General features: G+C 38.8%; 1 protein-coding gene across 25 annotated transcripts in view; it reads right to left on the bottom strand.

Moving 5' to 3' along the window:
• LOC122562121 (receptor-type tyrosine-protein phosphatase delta) overlaps window positions 1-21,771 on the bottom strand; it is a 2,484,958-nt gene that overhangs the window by 216,845 nt on the left and 2,246,342 nt on the right. For 14 of the 25 annotated variants that reach the window (XM_087996666.1, XM_087996678.1, XM_087996656.1 and 11 more), the window contains 3 exons: window positions 4,829-5,014; window positions 3,120-3,137; window positions 1,506-1,616 (listed from right to left, as the gene is read on the bottom strand). In XM_087996666.1, the coding sequence (XP_087852792.1) occupies window positions 1,506-1,616; window positions 3,120-3,137; window positions 4,829-5,014 (315 nt within the window). The remainder of the gene's footprint in view (window positions 1-1,505; window positions 1,617-3,119; window positions 3,138-4,828; window positions 5,015-21,771) is intronic. The other 11 variants (XM_087996731.1, XM_087996715.1, XM_087996708.1 and 8 more) reach the window with 1 other exon arrangement.

A 21,771-nucleotide genomic window follows, 5' to 3' on the forward strand; every position in this document is an offset into this window, starting at 1 on the left:
CAGTTTAGCAGACTACAACTTGCCATGCATCCCAAAGCACATTCTCTTCCAACATGCACCACTATCTGATCCAATTAGCCCACAAGCACCAGCAGCCATGACCAGAGCATTATTTAAGACATTACATTAATCAAAGGCCACAATGCAGCTACATTCATTTCAGATTTTTTTCTGGTTATTTCAATCAATATTTCTTAAGGTGGGTAAAAAGTAAAAAACACACCAACCTTCTCGCAGCTCTGAGGGATGTAGGGGGTTTGATGCAGAACACAATGAAATGAGGAAAGGAGAAAAACAAGGGAAACACAGAGAGAGTAAAAAGGCCGTATCAAGGCTTTCAACTGCTACCAGTACATTTAATCTAGTTCTGTTTAAGCCTTCCTACCTCAACTTCCAAAATCACCATTAGTTTGATGTTAAGATGGTGTCAAGAGCTATAACTAGCATCATTTTGAAATTTTCAGTCTATTTGATGAGATAAATTGTTCATCCTCCCTAATGTTAGAGAGATTTTTATGCCATTATCTCGAAATCAAGATCACTTGACTTTCTGGATAGTTTGCAATCATAAAGCCCTCCAATGTTAAAGACAGAACAAGAAATAAAGACAGTAGAGAAAGATTCCAAGAAGAACCTAATTTTAGCCAAGGAGCACCTACACTGCAGTAATGAGCTCAAAACTGATAAATTTAGACTAATCTTTTTTTCTCTTTTTGCTTCGTAATTTAAAAATATATATAGTAATGTTTTTCACCTCAAACAATATTTAATCACATAGATATAAAATTTTGAAAAGAATCATTGTGGTCATTTTATGAAATTGACACACTTTTACAAATGGAGTAAGGTGATCAGAAGAGGCTTGCATCGACTGTTTTGGAAACCACATTCTGACTTTTTGTCCTGATTTCAGTGTCTTGAAACAATTCAGACAATGACAAGAACAGCTTTCAAACTCAGTTCATTACTAGAGTGGCAGGGATTTGCAGGTTTCTTCATAATACACCAAAAATGAAAATAAAATAAAAAAGAATTAATTGTGCTCCACTCATTTTTGATTTGCAAAGGCAGTGTTTACACACTTATTCTCTCCACTCCTCGCATCTCAGGATTCAAGTGCATTTATCCACAAACCCCAGTGCTTGGAGTTTCTTGCTGCTGATTAGTAGCACACCAAGCAATCAAGTCATAACAAAGTTAAATGAAACAAAAATACCATTTATAAAAAACCATAAAGCACAAGTTTAAATCAAGGCAAAAATAAAAGAAGTTAAAATGTAAAAACAAACATACTTACAAACCCGTCTCTCAGGATAGATAGGGATCAAGAGTGCTGTTTTCTCTTTAAAAATCATTGTACCTTTTAATTGCATAAGATATTTTTTCACTAATAAGCCAGCTAGAGATCCTTCTGTTCCCTAGTGCAGTAACTGTTTACATTTAGATCTGCTCCTAATGCCCTGAGTCTTTCTGAATAGTGGATGCCACGGTTTTGTTTCTCCTACCTCTCACATATAGATTGGCAGGAGCAGAATAACGTGTACCAGCACTGTTGGTTGCCACACACTCATATTTTCCTTGGTCAGATTCCTCACTGTTCTCTATTTGGAGGGCACCTGTAATGGAAAGAAAAAAGAAAGTGCGCAGAAAACAGTTAGAGAATATTTCATATTTTCAGTGCTTTTATTCATTTTTTTCCCAAATCCTTTCAATATCATGAAAGGACTGGTGTGCGAAGCTCCATTCAGCGTCGTCATTGCTTTGCTAGGGTGAACAGACAGAGTGGATGTGATGGGTAAGTTAGTGAAAGACGGATTTCACACCATCAAAACCAGCGAGAGAGAGCTATTATTTATTTATTTGTTTATTTATTTCACAACGAAATCCTGCTCTGGGAAATTCACTGGTCAAAGGATGGGCGAGGTTGCTTCAAAGGAGCATGGCCTTTGGGTAAAATGAAAGAGTTAACGTTAAAAAGTCACCACAAAGAGTCGGAAATGTTGAAAAAGGCAGACACATTCTCAAGAAACATTTTCTTCAGTCAAAAAGGTGCAGCAAAAACACAAAAAGCTGCTCAAAGTGAAAAAAAAAAAGAATTTTGGTTAGTAAGGCATAATCTCTCAAAATACTTTTCAAAAGACCTCTTAAGAAGTAACTTTTGCTATGCATGCAACCTTGTAGGACATAAACAATCATTGTGCAACTTACAATCTTTCAGACCCTTTTGCTGAAAAATAAAAATACATAAGAGTAAATAGGATCAGTAAAGAAAAATTCACACTTCGTCTCATTGTGAAATGGTGGATCAAGCCAATTGGAAAGAACAACCAACCTCTGCCGCGGGACACGTTAGAGCCCCCAAGACACGAAAAAATCCACAAGTGGGATTAGTATTTTAGTGTCTGCCCACAAAATGCAAGAAAAAAAATCCAAAATTATCGTCTGTGTTTGTACGATGTGTTAAAAAGGAGAAAAAAAGTAGAGGTACCATCTTCACCAACGCCTCAAAACGTTCACTGGGTGCTTCCGGCCTGCGAGTCTTGAAGAAGGAGGGTTGCTTGAAAAACTCGAAATGCGCAAATCCGTGAAAAAGTTTTGGAAGAGAAAAAAAAGTGTAACTGGATAAGGAAAGTTTGAAAAGTGCTGGTTTGAAGAAGGGAAAAAGAAAAAGTGAAGAAAAATGACAAAACTCGTTCCTTGAGGGAAGGGTAAAAAGCTGACAAAAAAAATTATTATTCAAGTCTTTTTGCAGGTGCTCCACAGACCTTATGGTCAAGATCAAGAACAGCTATGCAGGTCACGTTTGAGAAAGGGAAGGTGGGGGGTAAGTTTAACCTGAATTTCTAGTTATATAAAAAAGAGGGACAAATGATACGCTGTGACTGGATATGGACAAAGGACAATGATATGCGATATCAAAGCATATCAGAAACAAAATCCTTTATACATCCAAAACTAAAAGAGAAGCAGACACAACAGGAACATCAATGAACAGAAAACAAACTGGACAAAGCAAAACAGGAAAGAATGTACATCTTTACATGACAAACATGAGAGATATGAAAGGACAGAAGAAATGAGGAGGATCAATTCTGTGAACGTTAGTTCAGCACTCTTACCTCGTATTGGTGTACCACCTGGGTGGATAATATGAATGCAAATAAGATTAGAAAGAAGAAGCATTAGTACGAGAAGAAGGAGGCTAGGGCTTTGGAAGATAAAATCAAATTAGATTTACAGAATAAAGGTCTAGAAAGAAGCTGAATTACTGTATTGGTAAACAGGATTATATTAGATAGTATTAGGTTAGTAAAGCAAGTTGTACCATAAGGACAATGTCCACTGTTGGCAACATTGCCTCTGCCAGAGCAGAAATTGACTGTGAAGTCTTAGGAGATTGGTCTCAAGTGTTTGATAGCCTAAAACCTTTAACGTATTTATAACTGTTTAAGCAAATATCGGAAACACTGTAGGCTTGGTGGATATAACTACTACAGTTTAGATTGGTTTACGGCATCTACTCAACTATATCTAAAGTGAAGTTTGTGTATCAAGATTTTAGACAGGTGTATATTTTACTGTTGATAGCACTTTTTTGTGGAAGTGTGTGCCACTACGGAGAGATCCAGTGACTACACTAACTGTTAGTAAAATGCATGCCATGCATTTTAATCTGAACATGGAATTAGTGGGGGTGAAGTGCGCTTCAGAACTAAGCACTTACCAAAGGATTCTGGAGATTTAACACGGAAAGAAGAAAGACAGCATAAAAATATTATTATATTCCTTATAATTTGGCACAAATTTTCAGAATTAAAGCTTTAAAACTATATCATCTATTTGACAGGTGAAAATTAATCTTAATTCACATTAACAGGTTAATTTACACAATTCTGCTGACAACAAGCAAAGAGGCAGTTAACAAGACATCACAGGACAGGTCAAAGCTGAGAATCCTGGTAACACAGGTGATCAAACATCTCAGTATAGAAAAATATAGTTACTATTCTGAATGCAAACAGGTTCTTACAGACTACCAGTGGGCACTAGCAAATGTTTAGCACGTCACTTAATAAATTTAGGATCAGATAAAGCTCAACTACTAGCTATAGCAAAAGAAGAAGCTAGGGAAGGTGAATAAAGAATATTAAAGGCATTTCAAGGGAGGCCATGGTCAAAGATAGCAGAAAAAGCTAAAGTCTACATGAAAAGCAGGCTTCTGTAGATCCTGATATTTAGTCTGGAAGGCTTTACTGCAGACACACTACTGTGGCTAAATAGAAAAAAATGCTTTAGGAGCAAAAAAAAATCAACTTTAGTCAGTCTCCAAACATCTCATTGCATACTAAGATATGGAAAAAAAGTACAGTATACTTTGTCAATGAGAGAGGGAACAAAACAACTGTCTATTCTTGGTTAGGTTAAAAAATGTAGAGAAGACAGAACAAAATACAATTTCTTTTCCCTTGGTTTTAGTTTTTTTTTAAGTTTGAATATTGGTTTGAAATATTTTAAAACCATTTGGTTCTCCTTGCACTTCTGAATGAAGCCCAATGTTTTGAACTAAATCAGTAAAAAAAGGAAAAAAATAAATTAAAAGAGAAAATGGATCTGTTAAGTACTGCTAAAAGCAGTTAAAAAATCATCAAAAATACAGTCACAGCAGTGAGCAATATGGAATTAACAGAAGCTGCACACACAGACACTGGAACAGGCTATGACAACATCACAGACATGAACAACACACCAAAGTACACATAGAGGATAGGAATAAAAGAAATTACCTAGAAAACAAATCTACCACGTGATAACAGTAACAAGACCCTACCTGACCGTAGTTGTTTGATGCGTCCATTAGTGCTTGTATCAACAGGTAAGAAGTCTTTGAACCAAGTAATTTCGGGATCTGGGTTACCGCTAGCTGCACACAACATGGTGGCTGTGCGTGTTCGTTCTACCACCTTCAACTGAGGGCCCATGTCTATCGTGGGATAACCCACAGGAAGCTGATCCTCTGAAAGGACAGTAAGAGAAAGACATCCATGTGCAAATTAATGATTGGTATCATTTACAAAACAAAATGCCAGTGCACTGTGGTCTGTGTAAGAACTCAATTCCAAATTATATTTCAGTACTATCACTTTATATATAGCACACAGAATAATCTATGTATGAAGTAAATGAGTGATGTGCTGATCATAAACAAGCAAGCCACCCTTAGCCCTGTGTAATCTTTGATAAAAACCATTGAAAAGTCCTTTAACATGCTGCAGGAATGGAAACCTGTGGCTCTATGCAAAGACAACAAATATGTTTTGTGTGTGCTGGGATATTTAAATATTTTATAAATTCAGTTTCAGTCCTGTATTAAGAAGTGTGATTTTATTCTTTATTCATTCACGGGATGAGGGTATCACTAGCAGCATTTATTGCTCATCCTTAATTGCCCAGAGGACAGTTAAGAATCAACCACATTGCTGTGGGTCTGGAGTCACATGTAGGCCAGACCAGATAAGGGTGGCAGTTTCCTTCCCTAAAGGACATTAGTGAACCAGATGGGTTTTTCCAACAGTTGACAATGGATAGACACATGATGATCATTAGATTCTCAATTCTAGATGTTTACTGAATTCAAATTCGACCATCTGCCATGGCAGGATTCGAATCCAGGTCCCTAGAACGTTATCTGGATCGTTGGATTAACAGTCCCCCAAAAATAACACTCAGCCACCACCTTCCCTAATAGACTGCCATAGATTACATAAATTGGTGCTGTGTATAGAAAAATAAATAATTAAAAAGCTTTGCATTTCAACACATTGTTCGATGGTATAATGGAAGAAAACATTATGTTTCCCAGAATGATGCAACTTAGTGTTTCAGCATTTAAACAATTCAAACTGAATGAGTTTCATTTGTTTCATTTTTCTTTTTGCCGTCTCCTCAAATTCTCTGTTCATATACTTCTATCTTTCTCTGCGAGCATCATGGCTAATCCCTCTTCATAATCTCTGTAATCTTCAGACTTGGCAAACTCCACTGCATAACAGCCTTGCATTCATGTCCATCCTCACCTCATTCATCTCTTTTGAAACAATTAATGAAGGAGCATCTCTGGTACTCACTTGCTTTCCAGTCCCTACACTGTTACTGGCAAAACCCCTGAGGATCTATTTTTCGTCCTCAGTGCTTAGAATTTCTTTTAAGATGACATTCCATGTGTTGACAGATGATATCAACATCAGTTCTCTCAATTCCTGTACTCTATCAAACTGCATTTAGACTGCCTGCCATTATCTGTTCGTGGATGTGCTGCAGTCTTTTTCCAGCTAACCCAAAGCCATATCTTGAAGACAAGCATTATAACAGCTGTTAGCCTGATACCTTTAAAATCTCAAGATCACTAGACTTAAAAAAAATGCAATGCATTTAAATGATGAAAGTCACGTCATTCTAGCCAAGATAGGTAAAACAGAAGCATCTAGCAGCTTTAGTATATATTCAAGCACAAGATTGTTTTTCTCTTAGGATTGTTTATCCTGATGAAGAGTATTTCAAAATGGCTTATTATATTCCTTGCACCTTTGCCCTCAGCAATAAATGCTACTTTAATAATCATATTTTGAAATCTTGAAGGACTGACCTTCAAATTGCACCACATAAAACTTAGTTAAAATCACTCATGTGACCTGGTACTTTACATAAGACCACACGAGTGGAAGAATGATAAAGTTTCCATTTTCCATTTTCTTCACGATAATATCTACATATGAATAGAACAACAATCTTCCACACTAAATGGGTTAAATGTTTACAAAAGCCTTTTCTTAAAATAAGGGCAGCTCAATTTAAGCCTTGGTTCTATTTCACATATCTTCTTTGTCTTTAATAACAACCTTAAATTTTATCAAGAAATAATAGCTGGTGCACACAAGCAGGCAGTGGGGCATCATATGAGATTTTTAACAAGCAGGTTAATGCTGCTGAAGAAAATCACCTGAGATACAGCACCATTGAGAAAATAATATGAATTTAGGTGACTCTGAAGAAAAGTCATTACGGACTTGAAGCACACTTTTTTTTCTTTCTGCAGATGCATATAGAGTCACTCAGCATGGAAACAGACCCTTCGGTCCAACTAGTCTATGCCAACATGTTCCCAAAGTAAAGCAGTCCCACCTGTCTTCATTTTGCCTATATCCCTCCAAATCTTTCCCATTCATGTACTTGTTCAAATATCTTTTCAATGTTCGAACTGTATCTGCAACACCTACTCCTCTGACTGTTCATTCCACACACTAACCACTGTCTGCATAAAACGTTGCCCCTCATGTTCTTTTAAAATCTTTTTCCTCTCACTTTAAAAATATGCCCCTTAGTTTTGATCTCCCCTATCTTAGGGAAAAGACCTTTGCTATTCACCTTATCTATGCCCCTCATGATTTTATAAACTGCTGTAAGGTCACCCCTCAATCTCCTACATTCCAGTGAGAAATGTCCCAGTCTATCCAGCCTCTTTGTATAACTCAAACCTTCCACTCCCAGAAACATTCTGGTAAATCTTTTCTGAACCCTTTCCAAATTAATAATATCTTTCATATGACAGGGGCAACCAGAACTGCCCACAGTACTCCAGCAGTGACCACACCAATGTCCTGTACAACCTCAACATGATGTTCCAACTCCTATACTTGATGGTCTAAGCAATGAGGGCAAGTGTGCCAAATGCCTTAGTAACCACCCTGTCTATCTGTGACACAAATTTCAACGAATTATGGACCTGAATCTCTAGGCCCCTCTGGTCTACAACACTACCATTAATTGTTTCAATCCTATCTTTGTTTGATTTACCAAAATGTAGTACCTCACATTTATCCAAATTAAACTCCATGTGCCACCCTTCAGCCCACTGACCCAATTGATCAAAATCTTTTTTGTAATCTTAGATAACCTTCTTCGTTGTCCACCACACCACCAATTTTTGGTATCATCTGCAAAATTACTAATCATGTCTCCTAAATGCTCATCCAAATCATTGATATAAATGACAAACAAAAGTGGACCCAGTATTGACTCCTATGGAACACTGCACATTTGAAAAAGACCATCAGCACAGCATCAATTCTCAATACCCAGCAGAGAAATCTAGGCTCATCCATTACGCTCATCTAGTGTTCGTCGCTTCACGAAAGGTTCTGTCAAAATTATTCCTCTTTCTTTATTCTCTTATGTAACACTGATATTGTCTGAAAGTTAGTATCCAGCATGGTCAAGGACTGAAATTATTGATTTTGGTGAGGAAGGCAAGATGAAAGAATCATAAAGATGTGGAACCTTACTGATGAAGTAAGAGAAACCATCACTTCCACAGCAAGTTTCACAATCCCACACCATCTCAAACACTTTAACATCCACAAAATACTTGTGAAGTGTAGTTACTTTTGTAATATTAGAAATTTAGCAGCCTGTATGCAAACAGCAAGCTTCCATAAACAACAGTGTGAAAATGATTAGATAATCTATTATTTTTCCAAATGATAATGACGTGTGAATTTATATTGTCCAAGGCACTGAGATTATTCCTTTTGTCAATTAAAAATAATGCAATAAAACCTCATGTACTTTGCTGAAAGTGTAGACAGTGTCTCAGTTATAATTTTACCCAGAACATGGCATCTCTTATACAATTCCCTTTTTCTGCCAGACTACTCAGACCTCTTAGCATCATGGTAGCTCACAAACCCACCAACACACTAAACCAGCAGCTAATGAATTTGAAATACCCTATACAGACAACAAGCAAAACTGATGTCATTTACAAAATACCGTGCAAGAACTGTAACAAACACTACATTGGACAAACAGGCAGAAAACTAGCCACCAGGATACATGACTATCAACTAGCCACAAAACAACATGACCCTCTCTCACTAGTATCCTTACATGCAGATAAGGAAGGACACCACTTCGACTGGGACAACATATCCATCCTCGGACAAGCCCAACAGAGATAGACATGGCATTCCAACCAGAACTCTATCAACAAACACATTGACTTGGATCCCATTTACCACCCCCTGATAAAAGGAACAGGAAATGAAATCACCACAGGAAATGACATCACCAACTCAAGGAAACCCAAACATATAAATAGAAAGCAGGAAACACCAGCAGTGCTTCATCCAGAGGCTCACTGAAGATGTTACCTAGTATGGTGACAAAAATGAACCTTCCAGCTCAACAAGCAAACCTACATCCACAATTCCCTTAACATGAACATTGGAATGCCAGCCGAGATCCGAGATTTATGTGCTTGTGTATCTAGAATGGGTTCTGAACTCACATCTCTTAATTCAGAGCTAACAGGACAACTCACTGTGTCACAACTAGCCACAATGCAATACTTCCTGCAGTTACTATTTTTGACAAGTTAGTAAAGCACGTGTTGACAATTTCACGACAATTCTTGATGTGAGGAAATTGTGCCCAGTTGAAGTTGTTAAGATGGATCTACCCTCAGATGTTGTATCACGTATGCTCTCCTTTGCTGCAATTCTGTTTGCAGTTCGATGTCCCTGCACTATCTGAGCCAAATCTAGAAACTATGACAGAAACTGTTTTGCATAAATCACAGGTATGTTATTTAAGTGACAATGGTCTCAAATGGAGGTTATACACTTCACTTCCCTGCTTTCCCCAATTTAAACTTCATCTAAAGGAATTCACGTATGTTGGACTTAGCTCCTCAAATAGTAATATACTTCCAGCAGTTTGCTCAAAAAAGTCATCTTCACATGTACACCAAAACAGCTGATGCCATGAAGCTGTTGTGCTACAGCCCACAACAATCCATCCAAAGGAGTCAGTGAGTAGGGGACAAGATTAGATTAGATTAGATTACTTACAGTGTGGAAACAGGCTCTTCGGCCCAACAAGTCCACACTGCCCCGCCGAAGCGCAACCCACCCATACCCCTACATCTACCCCTTACCTAACACTACGGGCAATTTAGCATGGCCAATTCACCTGACCTGCACATCTTTGGACTGTGGGAGGAAACCGGAGCACCCGGAGGAAACCCACGCAGACACGGGGAGAATGTGCAAACTCCACACAGTCAGTCGCCTGAGGCGGGAACTGAACCCGGGTCTCTGGCGCTGTGAGGCAGCAGTGCTAACCACAGTGCCACCGTGCCACCGTGGATACAGCAATCTAAGCTAACTTTCCATTTTCTAGCTTCAGGACAATATAAGCCTATTGCACTATCCATCCTCTCACCATGGATGAAATCACTTAACCACAGTTAAATACACGATCATCAAGTGACTTCATACAGGAGTAAGTGAGGACTGCAGATGCTGGAGATCAGAGCTGAAAATTTGTTGCTGGAAAAGCGCAGGTCAGGCAGCATCCAAGGAGCAGGAGAATTGACGTTTCGGGCATGAGCCCTTCTTCAGAAATGAGGAAAGTGTGCCAAGCGGGCTAAGATAAAAGGTAGGGAGGAGGGACTTGGGGAAGGGGCGTTACCTATCGCATTTCCAACGCCCCTTCCCCAAGTCCCTCCTGCCTACCTTTTATCTTAGCCTGCTTGGCACACTTTCCTCATTCCTGAAGAAGGGCTCATGCCCGAAACGTCGATTCTCCTGCTCCTTGGATGCTGCCTGATCTGCTGCGCTTTTCCAGCAACACATTTTCAGCTCTAACTTCATACAACCAACATCTGACACGCGAGCCCACTGGACTACAGTAGCAGTCATTCTTCCATGTCTCATTGTTCATAATTACAATTTTTTGCCAATGCTAAAGCAATATTAAAATTATAAAAGCATCAGGCAAAACAGTTTATTAATATGAAAGCTACTTATAAAATAGCATGAGAAAAATACATCTGAAGATGTAAGCTTTATGCTCCTTTCACATGTTTTGAAATCACTACAAAAAAATTGAGGTTTCAAACGGTATTTGCTTGGTTACATTTAACAAACACTGATGTTAATGCATTAGTTTTATGTGTCGAAGACGCATGCCAAACCATGTGTCCAGTGGACACGCAATGTCATTTTAAAAAACTAGGAAGTGACTGCGCTTGTACAGGTTATACTTCTGTGTTCAGCAAATCTCTGATTTCGATCATTACCAAAGTCAAGTACTAAGTAAAATATAGTCAACTCCAAGGATGGCAGAAGGCCCAATAACAAGTGTAAACAAGCCATTTATTGCCTTAAATTGAAACATCAAACAGCAGCACTATTCATATTTACTTAAAGCACAGAGCCAAACATATGTCTCAAATATTTCTGATATGACAAATACATGCCTTCAAAATTGGGAGTTTCTCTTTTCTCTCAACAATCTCAATGAATGATATTGAATGAAAGCTAAACAGTGAACAACTTATATGCTTTATGTACCTTCAAGAATTGAAATAACAGGCAGATTCAAATAGCATTTCAAACAAAACTAACAAGCTGAGAACACAAATAGAAGTGAATAAATGCGATAAGAAAGCCATTAGAGGGACATGGCTATAGGACAACATAGATTTAGAGCTAAGTTTTGAGATAGGATGGCATTAAAGAAAGACAAAAGCTGTGAAAAGATGGAGAGGCAGCTCTGTTAATTAAGGATGGTATTAGCATGTGAGAGTGACATCACCCAAATAAAAGAATCCAGCGTGTAGAATCTGTTTAGGTAAAATTAAGAAATGATAAAGGCAAGATATTACTTGTGGGAGCAGTATGCAGGTTATTGAACTATAAACACATGATAGAATGAAGCAGAAAGGAAGAAATAATGGGAACCTTTTAGGAAGGTACAGTACAATTATAGGAATTTTAAACTACGTATAAATGTATTTATCTTTGGATAAAGATGTGAGGAGCTGTAAGTCAATAGGATTTCAAAATCCTAATAACAGTAGATATGCTGAGCAGTCAATGAGAAAGGTGCAGTTCATGAAATGCTATGCCTTCCTGTGCTGTTGCCTTCTGACCAGTATTTTTGAATTAGCATGTTGAAGATTTTTTATAAATTGATATTTGAAAACATTTCCCAGATTTTATAAACTCCCTTTAACACTTGTTCAATCAATTGTTTTATAGCACATAACTAGAGCATTGCTGAAAAAAAAACATTTTGTTGCAGCTTTGGAACTTGCACTCAGCTGGCTATTCGTAAGGCACTGATATGAAAGGGAACAATATCTTATACCATATGAAAAGTCAGTGCTGATTGGTTGGCAGGTGGGCTCTGATTAATAGAGGCATTGCTAACGAAAATGTATGAATAAGATAATGACTGACAATTAATCGCCAAGCTCTGCTTTAAATTTAAACTGGATAGATTGACTCTAATTTGTCAAAGCATTATTCTGAAGAATGAACTACAAAATACCTGTCACCTATTTTGTTATGTTGAAACAGGTGCACTGAATGAAGATGTTCATTCTGTCTGCAAAGTACAGAGTCCTGTCTATTAATAGACACACCTTCCAATGCATTCAACTGCATCACTATGCAGGCCCAACAATCCTGAACTAGTGGTGAGTGTAACTCTTAGCACCTTGAGGGTTATTCAGCAAATGCCATCCAGTTGTGAAATCGCATCTCATACTGGACTTTGTGCTCTGAGTTTTGAAAGCAGAGACTGGTTGAGTACAATCAATACTTAGCTCAATCACAAAAAAAACTCTTACTATTGCCTCTTAATAGAGTTGGAATGCAATCCTGTCCCTATCTGTCTGCTTCTGACTTTTCCATAAGGTCTTTATCGCCATCAGATTCAAGTACTTGAATGCTTTTCCAACCAGCTTCAAAATGTGCGTGCTCCAAAAAATTCAACAAGCCCTTTCTATTTTTGTAACCTTCATCACCCATCCATTCCTTCTCTCACCATATTTGTCTGACTCAGGTATCTTGTGCATATTTCTCTCTTTACAACTGACAACGCCATCTACAAGTTTGCTGACGACACCACTGTGGTAGGACAGATATGAAATAATGATGGTATGAATACAGGAAGGAGTTAGAGGGCTTGCTGATGTGGTGCAATGACAACAACCTCTCTCTGAATGTTGGCAAAACTAAAGAACTGATCGTTGACTTCAGAAAGAGAGGAGAACATGCCCCTATCTACATCAATGGAGCGGAGGTTGACAGCGTCAAGTTCATCGGAGTCACGATAACTGTCAACCTGTTCTGTACTTCCATGTAGATGCGATGGTCAAGAAGGCACAACAACGCAGCTTCTTCCTCAAGCAGCTCAGAGAATTTGGCATGTCCATAAGGACCCTCACTAACGTTTACTGATTGATGCACCATAGAAAGCAGACTGTCTGGATACGTAACAGCCTGGTATGGCAACTGCTCTGTCCAGGTCCATAAGAAACTACAGAAGGTTTTGTGCATAGCCCAGACTATCACAGAAGCCAACCTCCCATCCATGGACTCCATTTGCATGTTTCATTGCCACAGAAAGGCTTCCAATACCAAAGACCCATCCCATCCCAGTAATGCTCTCTTGCAACCTCTTCTCTCAGGGAGAAGATACAGAATCCTGAACATATGTACCTGCAGCATCCCTGCCGTTATTAGACTGATGAATGGACTCCCTAACTTCTAATAATGCTGATCTTGTTCATGTGATCTTGCCTGGCGCACAGTGTAACCTGTATGCCTTGCACTGTTCAAGCTTTTTTTCATCCTATGATCTGTATGTCCTTGCTTACGATGATCTGCTTGTACTGCTCTTAAACAAAGCTTTTCACTGTACTTGGGTATGTGTGACAATAAATCAAATCAATCAATCAATCATTTGACACTGAAAGCTCTTTGGTCACCAATGCTCCAATTGTCCTCCCTAATCCAACACACTTCTAACCATTATTTTTGGGACAAGATGTTTGGTTGCCTTTGGGATATTAAAGTAAAAGTCATAATGAAGACAATAAAAGACACAACAGAATGTGCCTGATAAATTTCAGCATATGAATAATATGAAATTAGCTGTTAAATTATGGTTAAAACTTGACTACAAAACATTAGAAACTCCAATTTTTAATTTTAAAAAAGCATTTGAGGTGATTTGTGGGAACTTGGGTGGTCAGATTTCACAATTACAAGATGACACATTTCACAGGATTTTAATCTACACAGACAACATAGCATAGAAGATACTTGTAACAGTATGCCATATCTATATTCTTAAATATAGCAAGTACTTTCCATAAAACACATACCAAATTTGGTATAGGACATAAATTTTCTATTGATACCGAGAGACGATAATTTGATAACTGAATGGAAATCTTGACACTATCACAGTGAAAAAAGGAAATAGAAAAGAGGCTCTTCAACTGCCTTGCCTGGCAAAGAAGTACCTTACAAAACATATCTTCAACATAAATTTGCATTTCTGAAAAGATAATTAAAAAGTCAAGAGACACTCACTTATTTTAATAAGAAAGTACTGACATTTTAATGGATGTCTTCTCAAAAATCATTGTCAATAGATCAAAAAGTACAGCAAATGGATATTTCATCATTTCTACAAACTTACCCATCTAAACACAATGCAAATGTATTCTGCAGAAGCTGCAGCAGTTTCAAAAAAGGTTAGTACACATGATTAGATTGTGCTATGAAGTCTCATATGTACTATGATACTTTAATGTTTTTATGGGAAATGAATAACATGATGTGAGAACATATGGACAGGAGTTGATAATTCAGGCCTTCAGGCCCAACTACTATTCAACTGGGTAATTGCTGATCTGACAACAATGAACCACGTGGAATATGAAACTGTATGTTTTAATCCTTATCTTGTGCTGAGTAAGTTAGCCGCGGTTTTAGTAGAGAAGGGGTGAGGAACTTGGTATTCACAATTTGTCTCTGAACTGGAAAGAGGAAATGTTAAACATGTTTCCAGCTACCCACTATTTTTGAATAATAGCTCTTAGAGATTTAAAAAGAAAGAACATCAGGGAATGCACAACCAGGCCTGGTGGTAATGCTCACGTGCTAGAAATGTCCACTTATATTCTCTGGTTTTGGATTAGTAATCCAGAAGTCCAGGCTAATATTCTGAGGACATGAGATTGAATACCACCCATTAGATGGTGATAATTTAATTCAATAAAAATCTGCAAATAAAAATGCTGGTCTAATGGTGACCATGTAACCATTATCTATGGTTGTAAAAACCTATCTGGTTCATGAATATTCTTTAGGAAAGTAAATATGGCATCCTTACCTGGTCTGACCTACATATAATTTCACACAAACTCTTAACTGCCTTTTGAAAAGGCTAAACAAGTCACATGGTGCAACAGTAACTGGGAAGTGTAACAATTGGTGGCTTTGCCAATGCTGTTCACATTTCATGAAAAAATGAATAAAAAAAAAGTATCAGCGCTTTTACACTTAACAAGTATCCTAAGTAAAGAGAAACAGGAATAGCCCTTCAGACTTTCTTATCCATTAAATGAGATTCTAACTCCATTCGCACATTGACTGCAAAGCTCTTAACAACCTTGGCCAGTGAAAAAAAAACTATTAATTTCAGATTTTCAATTTAGCACATTAAATGTGAAGTATCTACTGCTGTGTACATACCAGTACAATCAACCACTGAACTACTGCCTCTCGCATTGAGCATTCAGAGCTGTTCAGAAAAAAAAATTAGCAGGCTTAAAAAGTGGATACTGACAGCATCTCATGGGACCAGTAAGTATTTGGGTCCTTCTTATAGTTGCTTGCTTGGAACTCAGCAGCCTTCTGTTGCAGAGTACTATTGATAATGTGAAGACTTCCCCTTTGCTATTGACAAAAGTCTATCAAAGTGGTCCAACCTGAAGGTCCAACCTGAAGGTTGACTATTAAGTGACCATCATTTTGAAAGCTATATTTACAGGTATTCCTTGGTGCATTCTTTGCCCTTAAGGTGACAAATGTCTGCCAGGAAATAAAACGTTTTCCATTTGAGGTGCTGAGCATCAGAGTTGAACATGGCAGATGTGACAAAGCCAGGCCTTGAATAGAATTCACTCTACCCGACTCGGCAACGGTATTTTACAGGGAAAGTGAAAAATCGAGTCACTTTCTCTGATAAACAGAAGTCTAAAAAATACAGAGAAACAGGGCAATTTGGGGTTTAATAAACGTGGAGTAATGAAAAATTGAGGAAGGAAGGATATCTTAGCCTTTCCTAAATTCTGAAAAATAATTTCAAGAACTTAAACATTCTTAAAATATTCATGTGGGCCAACATTTGAGATCATGTCTGAAAAAATTAAACCTTCTGCCTTTCAACTGAATTTGCTTTAGAATATGCTTTAGTTGCAGCAGTTCTTTTGAGTCAGTGAAGATAGAGATTATTTTATTCTCTCCTACTTTCGAACTGCATTGTCAGGAACAACACCTTTTAAAATGACGGATATGGCCGGAAGTATTTTCCCTTCAACCCAAATTCAATTCCTGGATAAGGTTGTGCCATTATCTCTCCTTATATTGACTTTCACTCTCATTTAGGAAAAGAATATGTGAAGGCTACATAGAGGCCAAAGGTTAGCAAGAAAGACTTGCTTATAGTGAGGCATCAAAAGAACACGCCACAGTCAAGGAAACATTATCAGAATCTGTTATTATGTTCTCATTCTGATTGACATTTACCTCTTCTGTAAGTTTCTGTCTCAAACATAAACTGAATTACTTGTCTTGCTTTAGTGGTAAATACCACAAATGGGCCAAGCATTTTAATTCCCATGTTTCAAGAGAATCAAGATCCGTGTGGAAAAAGCTACAGTCTCCTATAACTCTATTAGTGTCTTGAATTTCAATCAATTGCACCATCAAGAATTGGAAATGAGAAATTGATATCGTGGAGATGCATTTACTGGAGTCGGGAAAAAAAGATAGGTCCTGACATAAGTTGTACCAGAGCTCAGCACAATTTCTCGAAATATTGAAGGATAAAAATATTACAGATTTCAACGTGAAAAATAAAGCTCCAATTTAAATAAACATTAATTACAGTGTAGTTCAGTTGGTTGGTAAGATTAAGTTTATTTGCTATGGGAAAAACAACCAGAATATGCAAATACAATAGCAGATGATGAAAGTGACTTATGAGACTATTATATTAGCCAAGCATTTCGATGCCATAAACTCCAAAGTTCACAGAGCCGTGTGAAACAAATGACTAAATTATTTTCTTTAAACGAACTTGTGTATTTATTTTCCCTTCCAAAAGGGTTTTCTGCTTCTGAAGATCAGACATCCAAGAGTCGGGAAATTGAACAGGTTTACCACTTTTAACTGCTGGTCATAACCCCAAGTACATAGCAATACAGAATAAGGCTTCCTCTGTTTCCTCAGAATAGCTTCCTACTGCAGCGGTTTGAAAATTTTCAGTCCTACTACTGTATTACTTTTGGTTGCCATTCCTAATTTTATTTTTCTTACAAATGACTGTATCTGCTATTAGGTTGGCACACCAGGAAATGAAGAGAAATAACACAAATGTTGTTTTGTGAAAGAACCTTGGAGCTGATTATGAAAGAAGTCTCTTAACCCACAGCTTGCATGGTCGAGAGGGGAAGGAAGCACACTCTCACCAAATATGCGTCAACATTATAAAATGGCTTCGAATAACATGTGTCGGCCCCACAAACAACTAAAAACAATTATTTCCACACAGTGCACTGAACATTACAATACTAGCAAGGTGAAAGTGAGGACTGCAGATGCTGGAGATCAGAGCTGAAAATGTGTTGCTGGAAAAGCGCAGTAGGTCAGGCAGCAACCAAGGAGCAGGAGAATCGACGTTTCGGGCATGAGCCCTTCTTCAGGAATACTAGCAAGGGCAAGTTTCAATTTAAGTACAACATTTTGGTAATCCAAGATGGAGGACAGGAAAAATTTCTGGCTGTAAGAGCTGCTCCTTTTTTTGAGGTATTTCAGGTGTTGGAGGTGATTTCCTCGAATTCCAGGAGCAGCAATTACTGTTTTATATGCTGTTGCATTGTTTTGGAACTTTGGGGAAAAAAGGTCAAAACAACAGCAGTTTAAAAGGGAGAAGAGCAGACAAAGGAAGCACATGGTGAGGACAGCGCAGGAGAGAGAGAGAGAGAGAGAGAGAGAGAACGTGCACAGTTACTGCCTTTGCTGTTTGAATTTGTGTATTGCTGGACATCGGAATGCATCTGGGAAAATTAACAAGCAGTGAAATTCACAACTAATCTTGGAGGAACTGTTGGGCAAAGTTCACAGCACAGAATCAGATAAGTTAATTGTTGTTTTAAGTCTGTCCAAGAGAAAGGCTGCAATAGTGGGTACAGTGGATTCTTTCTTGATTATATGTTTTTAGAGTTAAGTCTCTTGCTTAAGCTTAAAATATAAGCCATAGCTATTAATTTAACCTGTGGCAGTGTTTGTAGAAGAATAAGACAGTGTTATTTTCTGGGTCTATAGATTGTGAAGGATCAAAAATGGCCTTTACAGTGATATGTACTTCTTGTCAGATGTGGGAGTTTAAAGAGAGTTTAAGGGTTATTGAGGATTATATCTGCCATAAATGCTGTTGGATGCGAATTTTATCAGATTAAGTGGATCGGTTGGAGAGACAGATAGAAGCGATGAGGAATTTGCAATAGCAATAATATGTGATGGATGGCAGTTATAGAAAGGGGGAAAAGTCTCAGATACAGTCACACAAATGGGTTAACTCCAGGAAGGGTAAGAGAGGTAGGCAACTAGAGCAGGAGTCTTTTGTGGATATACCCATTTCAAACAGGTATGCTGTTTTGGAAAATGTAGGGGGGTGATGAATTCTCAGGGGAACACAGCACGAACAGCCAAGTTTCTGGTATTGAGACTGGCTCTAATGCAATGAGGGATACGTCGGCTTCCAAGAGATCAATTGTGTTAGGGGATTCTGTAGTCAGAGGTACAGACAGACGTTTCTGTGGCCAGCAGGGAAAAAGCAGAATGGTGTGTTGTTTCCCTGGTGCCAGGTTCAAGGATGTCTCAGAGAGGGTGCAGAATGTTCTCATGGGGGAGAGGGGCCAGAAGGAGGTCATTGTCCACATTGGAACCAACGACATTGAAAGGGAAAAGGTTGGGACTCTGAAGGGAGATTACAGAGAGTTAGGTAGAAATTTAAAAAGGAGGTCCTCAAGGATAGTAATATCTGAATTACTTCCAGTGCTACAAGCTAGTGAGGGCAGGAATAGGAGGATAGAGCAGATGAATGCATGGCTGAGGAGCTGGTGTGTGGGAGAAGGATTCACATTTTTGGATCATTGGAATCTCTTTTGGGGTAGAAGTGACCTGTACAAGAAGGACGGATTGCACCTAAATTGGAAGGGGACTAATATACTGGCAGGGAAATTTGCTAGAACTGCTTGGGAGGATTTAAACTAATAAGGTGGGGGGGTGGGGGGGGTGGGACCCAGGGAGATAGTGAGGAAAGAGATCGATCTGAGACGGTTACAGCTGAGAATAGACGTGAGTCAAACCGTCAAGGCAGGCAGGGACAAGATAGGAGTAATAAATTAAACTGCATTTATTTCAGTGCAAGGGGCCTAACAGGGAAGGCAGATGAACTCAGGGCATGGTTAGGAACATGGGACTGGGATATCATAGCAATTATGGAAACATGGCTCAGGGATGGGCACGACTGGCAGCTGAATGTTCCAGGATACAAATGCTACAGGAAGGATAGAAAGGGAGGCAAGAGAGGATGGGGAGTGGCATTTTTGATAAGGGATAGCATTACAGCTGTGCTAAGGGAGGATATTCCTGGAAATACATCCAGGGAAGTTATTTGGGTGGAACTGAGAAATTAGAAAGAGATGATCACCTTATTGGGATTGTATTATAGACCCCCCAATAGTCAGAGGGAAATTGAGAAACAAACTTGTAAGGAGATCTCAGCTATCTGTAAGAATAATATGGTGGTCATGGTAGGGGATTTTAACTTTTTAAACATCGACTGGGACTGCCATAGTGTTAAAGGTTTAGATGGAGAGGAATTTCTTAAGTGTGTACAAGAAAATTTCCGGTTCAGTATGTGGATGTACCTACTAGAGAAGGTGCAAAACCTGGCCTACTCTTGGGAAATAAGGCAGGGCAGGTGACTGAGGTGTCAGTGGGGGAGCACTTTGGGGCCAGCGACCATAATTCTATTTGTTTTAAAATACTGATAGAAAAGGATAGACCAGATCTAAAAGTTGAAGTTCTAAATTGGAGAAAGGCCAATTTTGACGGTATTAGGCAAGAACTTTCAAAAGCTGATTGGAGGCAGATGTTCGCATGTAAAGGAACAGCTGGAAAATGGGAAGCCTTCAGAAATGAGATAGCAAGAATCCAGAGAAAGTATATTCCTGTCAGGGTGAAAGGGAAGGCTGGTAGGTATAGGGAATGCTGGATGACTAAAAAAATTGAGGGTTTGGTTAAGCAACAGAAGGAAGCATATGTCAGGTAGAGACAGGATAGATCGAGTGAATCCTTTGAAGAGTATAAAGAAAGTAGGAGTATACTTAAGAGGGAAATCAGGAGGGCAAAACGGGGACATGAGATAGCTTTGGCAAATACAATTAAAGAGAATCCAAAGGGTTTTTACAAATATATTAAGGACAAAAGGGTAACTAGGGAGAGAATAGGGCCCCTCAAAGATCAGAAAGGTGGCCTTTGTGTGGAGCCACAGAAAATGGGGGAGATACTAAATGAATATTTTGCATCACTATTTACTATGGAAAAGGATATGGAAGATATAGACTGTAGGGAAATAGATGGTGACATCTTGCAAAATGTCCAGATTACAGAGGAGGAAGTGCTGGATGTCTTGAAACGGGTAAAGGTGGATAAATCCCCAGGACCTGATCAGGTGTACCCGAATACTCTGTGGGAAGCCAGAGAAGTGATTGCTGGGCCTCTTGCTGAGATATTTGTATCATCGATAGTCACAGGTGAAGTGCCAGAAGACTGGAGGTTGGCAAAAGTGGTGCCACTGTTTAAGAAGGGTGGTAAGGACAAGCCAGGGAACTATAGACCAGTGAGCCTGACCTCGGTGGTGGGCAAGTTGTTGGAGGGAATCCTGAGGGACAGGACGTACATGTATTTGGAAAGGCAAGGACTGATTCGGGTTTGTGCATGGGAAGTCATGTCTCACAAACTTGATTTGAGTTTTAATGAAGCAACAAAGAAGATTGATGAGGGCAGAGCAGTAGATGTGAACTTTAATGGACTTCAGAAAAGCGTTCAACAAGGTTCTCCATGGGTGACTGATTAGCAAGGTTAGATCTCATGGAATACAGGGAGAACTAGCCATTTGGATACAGAACTGGCTCAAGGGTAGAAGACAAAGGTGGTGGTGGAGGGTTGTTTTTCAGACTGGAGGCCTGTGACCAGTGGAGTGCCACAAGGATCGGTGCTGGGCCCTCTACTTTTTGTCATTTACATAAATGATTTGGATGTGAGCATAAGAGGTACAGTTAGTAAGTTTGCAGATGACAACAAAATTGGAGGTGTAGTGGACAGCGAAGAGGGTTACCTCAGATTACATCAAGATCAGGATCAGATGGGCCAATGGGCTGAGAAGTGGCATATGGAGTTTAGATTAGATTAAATTAGATTACATTACAGTGTAGAAACAGGCCCTTCGGCCCAACAAGTCCACACCGACCCGCCGAAGCGAGACCCACCCATACCCCTACATTTACCCCTTACCTAACACTACGGGCAATTTAGCATGGCCAATTCACCTGACCCT

This window comes from Chiloscyllium plagiosum, unplaced genomic scaffold (genome assembly GCF_037043375.1).
Source record: "Chiloscyllium plagiosum isolate Xiang-an unplaced genomic scaffold, Cpla_swu_hap1 HiC_scaffold_2, whole genome shotgun sequence".
Taxonomy (NCBI): domain Eukaryota; kingdom Metazoa; phylum Chordata; class Chondrichthyes; order Orectolobiformes; family Hemiscylliidae; genus Chiloscyllium; species Chiloscyllium plagiosum.